At 39.9% G+C, this 11904-nt stretch overlaps 1 protein-coding gene across 1 annotated transcript in view; it reads left to right on the top strand.

The window, feature by feature from the left end:
- Positions 1 to 5558: 5558 nt before the first annotated feature.
- Positions 5559 to 11904, top strand: part of DYTN (dystrotelin) — a 66651-nt gene continuing 60305 nt past the window's right edge. Inside the window, exon 1 of the mRNA XM_003253989.2 lies at positions 5559 to 5694. Coding sequence (XP_003254037.2) covers positions 5676 to 5694 — 19 coding nt within the window. The 5' untranslated portion in view covers positions 5559 to 5675. The remainder of the gene's footprint in view (positions 5695 to 11904) is intronic.

Genomic DNA, 11904 nt, shown 5'->3' with positions numbered 1-11904 from the left:
GTCTTCTGACCATTTCCAAAGTATAAAAATCTTTTGTTTTTTAAAGCTTTGAAGCCTTTACCCATAAAATGATCTGGGCTCAGAATGTAATATTTTAAGGTCATTTGTTCTATCTTCCTTGGTACAGGTTTTCTATTTTTTTCTTGAGTCAACTTTAGTAACTTAATTTTTTCTCTGAGATTATTCATCATGTATGTAAATACATGTAAATCTTCTTTCTCTCTTGGGAGTTATAGTCTTCAAATGTACGTGTAAGGAGCCATCAGAGAGAGAGTGAACAGAAAGAGTGCCTATACACAAGAAGGAGTGGCCACCCAGGTTCTGGCTGGTGTGAAACATTCATGTCCCAACCAGAGCAAATTGTGATTGTGTGGAAAGATTGCACCTTCTTCCTACCTGCTTTCTCAAGGTAAAGACAGAGTCAATTGCCAATTATGATTTATAGAAACTACTGCCTTGCTAGCAAAAAATGCCACCTCATCAGTTATTTATGGTATTGTAAGATCATAAATTTGATTTATAACCCAAAACATTTATAGGAAGAAAAAACTGTTTTTTATTTATAACCTAAAACATTTTATGGAAAGAAAAGGAAAAGTCTTAATATGACTATATGAACTTGAGCCAGGGGGCTGCAACAGTAACTACAAAGTTCCAGCTGACAGAAGTAAGTGAAACCAAAACAGTCCTCAGATCTTTTCTCTAAGCCTGTCTGAAATCCAGCCATGCTAAGAGCTTAGGACTATCAATTGTCCATTTGCTTAGATTACTTTCCAACATATCCTCGTTCATTCTTAGGTACTTAAACATTTGTCTATTTAGTTATGTTATTTTGACTGAAACTTCAGACAATTTTTTTTTTGGCACCAAGATCCTTGTTCCACAGAATCAGTCAATGCCAGAGATGTCTGCTGAGATCTAAAAATGTCAGCACTCAGAAAAATGTTCAAACTTCCTTCTATTGCTGATATCTCAGACACTATGATGTGTCACAATGCAGATATAATGTAATATAAAACTTCTAAATACAATTTCAGCTTTGAGTCTGCAGTACTCAGATACAGATTTCGTGTGCGATAGATTTACTTTCTTCCTAGAGTTTTGTCTCATCTGTTCCCAGAAAATCAGTCATTTATCTAGACAAAGACCCATGATAGATTATCTTCTCCCTCACTTGATTCCATTCTTGCCCCATAACTTATCAATTTTTATTTTTTTAAATGTCTCAAGTTTCAGTTTTTAAGAAACCAATAGTGTGATACTAATATGTTTCAAAAAGAAAATAATAAATTAGCTATCATTGGATGTCATACTAACTTTTCAAAGCTGATTTCATTATGGGACATTCTAGAGTGAATCTGTGCCCACTTATCAGAGTTGTTTTAAGTGTATCTGTTGGGACCTGAAAACTCAGATATTTCAGCTCTCCAGGTGCTGCTCATGAAGTAAAACACCTATGCTTGGAGTTCAAACATTTTTTAAAGACATGTTAAAATTGATTCCTATATTAGTTCATTCTCATACCCCAGACTGGGTAATTTATAAAGGAAAGAAGTTTAATGAACTCACAGTTCCACATGGCTGGAGAGGCCTCACAATCATGGCGGAAGGCAATAGAAGAGGAAAGGCACATCTTACATGGTGGCAGCCAGGAGAGCTTGTACAGGGAAACTCCTATTTATAAAACCATCAGATCGCGTGAGACTTATTCACTACCATGAGAACAGTATGGGGGAAACAGCCCCCATGATTCAATTATCTCCACCCAGCGCTGCCCTTGACACATGGGGATTATTATAATTTAAGGTGAGATTTGGGTGGGGACACAGCCAAACTATATCAACTCCCTACCTTTTCAACAGCTTGAAGTCATCAATGGTAAAGTTGTAATACATTTGGTTCATGTGACATCATCTTTTAAAAATCCTAATAGGATTAGAACAAATTCATTTTTAGTCTAAGCTTCTTTAGAAATAAGACATTTTCAGATTATACTTAAATTTAAGAGGAAATGTACATTCATAACAAATTATTATTATCCTTTTCAAGACCTGCATTATATTTAATGCCTTTTAAAAATGTGTAACCACATCTCTGTGTTTATAAAAGAGTAAAACGACTTCAGCTCCACTCCTAGGTCACTCCTATCTGAGTGGTTTGGAAGGTGGTGGTTATGTGGGACATGGAGCCCTTCTGACTGCTTGCTGCTCTCTGTGATATGCCCTGCTCTCAATAGCACCCAGAAGTTTTACCTGCCTCTCCTACATGTGAAACTGATATGAAAATGGCCCTTTGAAACAAGAGATGTGGGAGTAGCCTTAAATTATTCAGGATCTTTATTATTAATGAATGTGCTTCTGTAAGCCCTTAAAAATAGTGCAGGCTCAAAGATTACTGTTTTGCATACAATCGCTAGACAGCCAGAACAAGAAATCAACTCTACACAGGAATGCTACATCTGGAAACCTGATTTCACTCAGCTTCTGTCTTCCAGAACTGCTGAGTCATTTTTATGGAGGTTCAACTAGAATGCTTCTCTGGGGAAACTAAGAAAGGTAAGGACTTGGCATGGAGGCAGATAGATCATATCTTCAGCTGTCCTGTTGACTGGCCGGGAGGCTGGACCCTTCTAGGCCTACCTAGGAACTTCAGGAATTTCTACACCAAGAAGAGTTCTAAACTGATTTCCCACGCTACAACTTTTCTAAAAAATCTTATTTGAATATATATGGAAACTTGCTAGGTTTTGGGAAGTCTTTAGATTACCACTATTGCTATTATTATTATGGCAGTCTTGCTCTGTCACCCAGGCTGGAGTGCAGTGTCACATCTCGGCTCACTGCAACCTCTGCCTCCGGCTTCAAGCAATTCTCCTGCCTCAGCCTCCCGCGTAACTGGGATTACAGGCACCCACCACCACGCCTGGCTAATGTTTACATTTTTAGTAGAGATGGGGTTTCACCATGTTAGTCAGGCTGGTCTCAAACTCCTGACCTCAGGTGATCTGCCTCCTTCAGCCTCCCAAAGTGCTGGATTACAGACGTGAGAGCCACTGTGCCTGGCCGCTGTTATATTTTTAAAGAATGAATGTAATCAGATTTTTCTTTAATTTTGCTTTCTGTAAAATGTTATTTATCTGCCCAAATAACTTGTGCTCTAATTCATTCATTCATTAGAAGGAGGGTAAAGTATTATTTAAATTTAATTATCATACAACTTTTTAAAAACAGCTTTAAACTACCCATGATAACACAGGTAGTTATGTACCCATGTTACATCTTTTTCTGAGAACTAATAAGGCTTTTCTTATACCATAACCCATTCTTTTTGCTGAAAATGAATATATATATATATACACACATATATATATATATAAAATATATTAGACACACACAGAGACTTCAAAAGTTCATGGAAAAATGGAATTAAAAGATAAAAATAAAACAAATTTATTTCTCAGCATAAGCCTTATCAAGTTCAAGACACTTTTGTAAGTGATAATACCAGCCATTTAGTCCATCCTTAAAGAACCGAGGGTCCTGAGAATTTAACCATGTCAGTGCAGTCCTTTTGACATTATTAACTGAAGAAAACTAGGCGCCCTTTAAAGATTTTTTAAGATTAGGAAACAGAAAGAAAAGAGAAGGAGCCAAATCAGAATTGTAAGGTGGATACCTAATGATTTCTCTTCAAATCACTTGCAAAATTGTCCTTATGTGATGAGAAGAATGAGCAGAAGCAGTGTCATGAAGGACTCACTGGTGATGCTGTCCTGGGTGTTTTTCTGCTAATGATTTGGCTAATCATGAGAAATCAAAACGCTCTCATGATAAGCAGATATTATTGTTCTTTTGGCCCGTCAACAAGCAAAATACCTGGAACATCCTAAAAACTGTTGCCAGCACCTTTTCTCTTGATAGGTCTGCTTTTGCTTCGACTGGACCACTTCCATCTCTTGGTAGCCATTGCTTTGATTGTACTTTGTCTTCAGGATTATACTGGCAAAGTCGTGTTTCATCTCTTGTTACAATTCTGCAAAGAAAGGCTTCAGAATCTTAGTCCCACATGTTTAAAATTTCCATTGACTCTGCTCTTGTCTGCAGCTGATCTATGTGCAATGGTTTTGGCATCCTTCTAGTAGAAAGCTAGCGCAACTTCAATTTTTCAGTTAGAATTGTGTAAGCTCAATCAGTTGAGCTATCTATGGAGTTGGCTATTGTTTCTTCCATTAATTGTTTGTCCTCTTAAATTACAGCATTCACTTTTCTTTAAAGAAAAAACTTCATTTTTTTCTTGCAAACCGATGTGGATGGTCTACTGCTGTGGGTTTCATCTTTCACATCATCTCATCCCTTCTCAAAATGAGTTATCTCTCTGTGAACTACTGATTTCTTTTTTCTTTTCTTTTTTTAAAATTTAAATTTAAGTACTGGGATACATGTGTAGGACGTGCAGGTTTGTTACACAGGTAAATATGTGCCATGGTGGTTTGCTGCACTTATCAGCCTATCACCTGGGTATTAAGCCCTACATGCATTAGCTATTTATTCTGATGCTCTTCCTCTTCCTGCACCCCCAACAGGCCCCAGTGTGTGTAGTTCCCCTCCCTGCGTCCATGTGTTCTCATTGTTCAGTTCCCACTTATAAGTGAAAACATGCAGTCTTTGGTTTTCTGTTCCTGTATTAGTATGCTGAGGATAATGGCTTCCGGCTCCACCCACGTCCCTGCAAAGGACATGATCTTGTTCCTTTATGTGGCTGCATAATATTCCATGGTGCAAACTACTGATTTATTTGGGGCATTGTCCCCCTAAACTTTTTGTAAAGCATCAATGATTTTACTATTTTACCACCCAAGCTTCAACATAAATTTGAGGTTTGTTCTTGCTTCCATTTTAGCAGAATTCATGTTGCTCTTAAGAGCTATTTTCAGACTGATATCTTATCCTTCTTAATGCTTCAAACTAAATCCTGTTCAGACATGCTTCAACAATCTAGTGTGAGTTTATTTTGGTACAAAAAAAATTTTGAAATCCTTGCCTTTTTCAAAATATACATTTTCCACAAACCTCTCATGTGTGTGTGTTGTTTGAACAATAGTTGCAACCTGAAACAATTAACAAAGGTAGTTAATTGACTACTCTTTTAAAAATAAGCTAATTATTAACAGAATCCTATGTATACATATACATACATGTATGTATATATGCATATATATGACAAGTTGATAGCTTTCGTTAGAAATTTAATATGTAGAATGATTTAGCATAGTGTTATTAGAAATTTAAGCATTGAGAGTTTCAAATTTTGTTCTTAAAGTTCAAGTAAATTGATATCATCTTAAAGTAAGAATACAGTCCACTCTTAAAATTATAATGCCTCAAAGCCTCTAAGTCATCATGGTATTAGTTTCAGCAGCTGTTCTCAGTTTTCTGAGAAGCGTGGTCAGTATCAGGAGCCTCTACTTCTATGTTTCTCCTTGTTTTTTTCCTCCCAAGATATTTCAGTCTCCTTGAACACCTTGCAGTCACTTTCCACAGGTAAAATGATTTGTTTAGTTGCCTTTTTGTTCCCCTGTCCTCATTCCTCTGCTGAAAAACCTTCTGCTTAAAATACTGGTTCATTTCTAGTTACAGGGACCCACTTGCCATCTGTCATTCCAGGAAATTTGTGAAATGGATCCAGATAAACAAGGTGAGTATTATTGTCAAGTTTCTGAGCAGAGTTTGTAAACAGAAAAATTAGGCACAGATGTTATATTTTCAGACCTCTGATTCAAAGAAGAGTAAACATTTGGCAAATTTCTGGCTGAAAAAGAAACTGTTATTTGATTAAAGTGGCTTTCTCTCCCTTCTAAACAGAAATCCACCATGTACTGAAGAGAATTTGGTCTACTGTCTCAAAAGCACCAAAAATAATCTAACAAAAGACTTAATGTCAACATAATTACATTTGAATTGCTATTCAAATACACAGAAAGTATTACCTTAGTTTTATGTATATTCATAGTTTACTATTAAAATGAAATTATCATATATATTTTAATGTCATGGGTAAGTTCACAGTACTGTGTGGTTCAAGTTGGGAGAAAGGTCTCACAGTTGTCACTATATGAAAATTTTATAAGTGGATATGAGAAACTAGTTCCCCTTTCTTCTAACATCGCTGAATGCCAAGTTAGGCCCAGAACTGATCTGTGGGATTTCTATTGCTAGATCTATGTGAAGCCTTAGTCCCCTAACCAAAATCTACATGGTTATCTTACTTGTTTTATATGAAATTCTGTACGATCCCTAGTTGTTTATCTAAAACAATATTATAAATGATTCCAATACCTTTGGTTTTCCAAATTTGGGCTCTCATATTAATACGCTTTACACAAAGCAGTAGGTAATCCATTCAACTCTCAATTTTCTTTTTTCTCAATTTTCTAAGGCAGTGTGTCTCAAAATTAGCATCCATCAGAATCAGCCGAAAGGTTTGTTAATATGCTGCAAAGTTTGTGATTCCATGGGTCTGGGAAGAGTCCAGGAACATGCATTTCTAACAGGTTCCCAGGTGACCTGATGCCGCTGGCTTGGGACCACACTCTGAGGACCACTGGCCGAAAGCATCTATTTTGGATCATCAAACTAGATGATGGACATTTGAAAGAATTGTATCATATCCACCTTAGTATCTGTGGAAAATAAATATGTTGATGTAGCTAAGCAAAAACAAGAATCCTGGTCAAAAGAGATTTCCCAATCATATTGCTTCCATGAAGAACAACACATGTAGCTTGTGTTACTATTTCTTTAAGCATCTGAAACTGCTTTGTTCATAGCTTTGGGCATGATACAGTTGGTAATTTCTTCCTTTCTTGAGTTTGTTGTGTGTGTGTGTGTGTGTGTGTGGTGTGTGTGTGTGTGTGTGTGTGTTTTGCATCGTCAGAAAAAAATGTAAAAGTTAGCCTTGAGGAAGTGGGTCTGGTATTGGCTCACCTGGGCTCCTCATTCGTTTTCCATGTTGCACTGTATCACAGCTTGCCGTGTTATGCTGCATAATTTCATCAGATGATGCTGTAAAGCATAACTTGACAGGAGAGTGATGGCCAGATGGTAGGGCAGCTACAGAGTCGCTCCTCCACCAAGAGCAGCATCTGGGAACTTGCAGATCCCCTTGTCTTCTGATTCTCTGTATCTGCTTGGTGCATATGAGAGGAACCAGGGCACAAACATTGGCCAATTTCCAGAGGAAAGAAATGTTGGGCATTACACTATTGTAAATTATTTCCACCCTATTATGCCTACTCTCAGTTTGTTTTTTTTCTCCAGACATAGGACAGAGGAGTTTCTGACATCTCCCATTCTCTAACATTGGCGTCTTATCTGAAAACTAAGCATTTTTAAAGCCTAAGGAAATGGTGAATAACAAAAGATTTAGAGCAAATTGTAGTTATATATGTTTGTATATATATATATATATGTTTGTGTATATATATGTATGTTTGTGTGTGTGTGTGTGTGTGTATATATATATATATATATATATATGTATATATATATATATATATATTTGTACCTCTTGAAAAAGAAAGGAAAACATGCAGAGGGTTTTAAAACAACCTTTCTTGTCTGAGCGACAATGTTTAGGCACAGCCCACTTCACCTGAGGTAGATGTCTTTAATTCATGATCATATGCTGACTGTTGGATCAATATACATTCAGGTAGACGCCTGTGGCATGCTCTCACTACTTTGGGACGGCTCTGGCCTGGGACGGCTCTGGCCTGGTTCAGCACTGTAATCCCCTTTGTGGCTCTGCACAGTGCCCGGCACTCAGTATCTTATGTGTAACAGCTGGGACTTTACCCCACAACACTCAAGGGCAAGAAACATCATTTCCTAAATCAAAACCAAGTCACTGTACCTTGATATGAAATTTAGGCTGAGTTCACTTTCTTTCTTTCTTTTTCTTTTTTTTTTTTTATTTTTTGTTTTTTGAGATGGAGTCTCGCTCTGCCACCAGGCTGGAGTGCAGTAGCGCCATCTTGGCTCACTGCAACCTCCAACTCCCTGGTTCAAGCAATTTTTCTGCCTCAGCCTCCCAAGTAGCTGAGATTACAGGAATGCACCACCACACCCAGCTAATTTTTGTATTTTTAGTAGAGGCGGGGTTTCACTATGTTGGCCAGGATGGTCTTTATCTCCTGACCTCGTTATCCACCTGCCTTGGCCTCCCAAAGTGCTGGGATTACAGGCGTGAGCCACCACACCCGGCCACCACAGCCACTTTCCAAACTGATACTTGTTCCAACTTGCCTACAGCCCCCTTGAACTCCTATGGTTCTCCCACCTCCTCTCTGCCTTCCTAGCCCCAACAACTTTTCCCCAGCCAACCTCTTTGAATTATTCCAAATTCCTTTTGCGTAATTATGCATGATTAACCTTTGGGAATTGATTTTACAGAGAGTGTTTAAGGGGAAAGGGTTAAACATTCTCCCCTACCCCACCCTACTCTGGAGGAAGATGCTGAGTAGACATCTCTTCTCCCAAAGCTGAAAGAAGGATGCTTCTGCCTGCACCCATATTTCTTCCCAAGGAGACACAATTATCTCCCATGCTTCCCTTCCCAGCGAGCAACAAGACAACACTGGCCCTGATATATACAGGCAGCTGGCGGGCTCCCTGTGTTGGATAAGGATGCATCTGAGAGCGGCCGCCCCTAAGTCATCTTCCCTCCCCCTCGCCTCTGGGGAGGAATCTCAATGAGGAAGGCAAAGCCCAAGGAGGCTGGGAAATCCTGGACAGGCACCCAGCTTCTCCATCCATCCAAACCTAGGACCCAGGGCTTGACAGTCCCTCCCCCAAAAAGTAGGATTAGGACCCAGAAGGACCTAATAGCTCCTGCCTGTTCCTACCTGCCTGTTCCCTGATTCCCACCTGTTCCTACTTCATTCCTGACCTCCCATTCCAACCACAGTGAGCAGCTCAGCATCTTATCCATCCTCCATGCCTTTGCCCCGTCTGTGTTCTCTGCCTGGAATGCTGTTTAGTATCTTAGACATCTGTTGCTTCAACATGCACTAAGTAGCTACGTTAGCACTACTAATAAGACGCTGAATAAGACGAGAAAAAAAAAAAAAGAAATTTAGGCTGAGTTAAGTTTGGGAGGGAACTATCCCTGGGAGACAAACAAAGCTCTAAGGCTGCTACCTTGAACAACTAACTGGTCAAGGCCCTGATCGAAGTCCATTGTGACTACCACTTGTGACGCTCTCTGCCTTTGGCTTTGGATTCCACTTGAAGACATGGGACTCCATGTCAAGACTGGACACAGAAGTCCTCGTCACGCCTGTGGCTGGTCTCCCTGGCTACACCATGCAGCCATTCCCCCACTCAGGGGTCTGCTAGGAAGGGCAGCCCTGGAAACACCTCCAAAACCCAATCTTAGTCAGACATCTCCCAACTTCTTGTCCAGGCATCAGCCTCTCTCCACCTCCAGGAAAATTCCAGATTAATTCTTTCATGGGCCTGTCCATCTTTTCATACGAAGGCCTCAGTGGAGGTGACTCCAAGAGTGGTCCTTACGCAGTGACTCACGCCTGTAATCCCAGCACTTTGGGAGGCCGAGGAGGGCGGATCATGAGGTCAGGAGATCGAGACTATCCTGGCTAACACGGTGAAACCCTGTCTCTACTAAAAATTCAAAAAATTAGCCGGGCGTGGTGGCAGGCGCCTGTAATCCCAGCTACTCGGGAGGCTGAGGCAGGAGATTGGCATGAACCTGGGAGGTAGAGCTTGCAGTGAGCCGAGATCGCACCACTGCACTCCAGCCTGGGTGACAGAGTGAGACTCTGTCTCAAAAAAAAAAAAGAAAGAAAAAAGAGTGGCCCTTAAACACAGAGACACTGTTAGATCTCCCAGAGGAGTGAAAACAGCTTAGACTTACAAGATGAACACAGAAACATTGCCTTTCCATTCCTTAAATTCTCCCCTTGCTGCAAGAACAAAACAAAAATGAATATCACCACAAATTACCTTGCCACATATGTTTGAATCAAAGAAATACACCAAGCAGTTCCTTGTTTCATTTTTGCTCAGGGCTTGTTCCAAGGCTGGAGACTCAGTTGTGTTTCTAGTCACAAAACTCCCCAGCACACCCTGCTAACTCCTCATTGCCTGAGTTTTGTTCATTGGCTGACATTACATTTGAAAGTAGTTTCATTTTCCTCAAGACTTCTTCCTCTGGGCACCATAAATACAACTAAGTCTTGGCCTCAGAGCTTGCTTGTGTGTGAAATCCTTGCCTCAGAATGAGCGTTTCTGGGTATAAACTCTAATTGGAATTTGTTATCACCGGAAATACCAGAGATGCACCGCTGCTTGGCAGTTCTTTCCAAAGTTTGTGACTGATTTCCTCTTTCACCCTTCACTATAACTGTGCAAATCTTCACTATTCCTCAAGTTTTCTAGCCCACCACGTCCTCCTAACTCTAAATGTGTGAACATGCTGTCAACTTTACAAAGAAAACAGAAGCTTTCAGACATGGCCATTCCCCCAGTCCATCATCTCCTTTCATGCTTCCTCTCAGGGAATGAGAGATGGCTTCTTACCAAAGCTAATTCCTTCACCTGTGCATGTTCCGCCTCTGTCTACCACAGCGATGGGAGCAGTTAGCAATCCTTCAGCGACTGTGGCAGAAAACTTACCTCAAAAAGGCTGTGTTACCTTATAAAATTAATAACTCAATCAAGAGATCTACTGTACAGCATGGTGACTATAGATAGTAACAATGTATTATATTCTTGAAAATTGCTAAGAGAATAGATTTTAAATATTCTTACCACAAAAAATAAATATGTGACATAAGTATATGTTAATTAGCTTGACGTAGCCATTCCACGAGATACACATATTTTGAAAAATGCTGTGCATGATATATATATATATACAATATTTATTTGTCAATTAAAACAAATGAAAATAAATTAAATAACCAAAGGAAGGACTAGCTTTCCTGGGTTGGGACATTGTCACCAGGAAGTGGTTTCTCTCCATCTCTAAGTTCATCTCTTCTCACCCTTGTGTGTTGATTTCATTCTCAAGCTACACAACCTGACAAGAGAGTGATTTCTGCTCCAATCTACAATTCCAAATTCAAGTCGAGAAAAAAAAGTAAGCTTCCTTGATAACTTGAACCAAGAGTCCTTGGTTCATTGGAACATTACTTGCCTGACTTTGGTATGTGCCCACCTCTGGGGAGGGCGATGGTGCTCTCACTGATGGGCTGGGCCTGGGCCACATGCCCCCATGGAAGTGGGAGAGTTGCAATTGACACTATTGGAATTTCATGGACTCAGATTAGGGGAGGTGGTTCACCTGGAGAAAGAAAAATGGATGCTGGGTGGCTAAGGGAACATATGCCCTCTGAGAGGGACTTTGCTACCTCATATACTACCTGGATCCCCTACTTCCTTCAACCCCACTCTGTCTCTCCTGGCTCCTCCTCCCTGACCCATACATTCTGGAATCTCTCCTGCCTTTGAAAACCAATTTCGATTTTATGTGTTGTTCTAGCTGTGGCTCTCTTGTCTTCCCTTCATGTTATAAGATCTTGAAAAAGTTGTCTGGTTGTACGTTTTCTCTTCACCTTACACTCAGTGCTCCATCCTCTGCAATTTGATTTTGACCCCCATGACTCCACTGAAACTGCTGTTACAAAGACCTTCAATAATCAAACTAGTCATAAAAAGCAGAAGCAATAAATTCCCTTTATACTAGTAGTTTTCAAACTTTCGTTTGCATCAGATTTACCCCTGGGGCCTGCTAAGACTCAGCTTATCTCCTAGATTCTCACCCCTAGATTCTGGCGTTGGAGACTTCTTAGAGTTTTGTTAGAAATTGTTTTTCTCCCAAGTT

The sequence above is a fragment of the Nomascus leucogenys genome, chromosome 22a (assembly GCF_006542625.1).
Source record: "Nomascus leucogenys isolate Asia chromosome 22a, Asia_NLE_v1, whole genome shotgun sequence".
Classification (NCBI taxonomy): domain Eukaryota; kingdom Metazoa; phylum Chordata; class Mammalia; order Primates; family Hylobatidae; genus Nomascus; species Nomascus leucogenys.
Note: the sequence above shows the minus strand (reverse complement) of the source record. Positions and strands in the feature narration are given on the sequence as shown.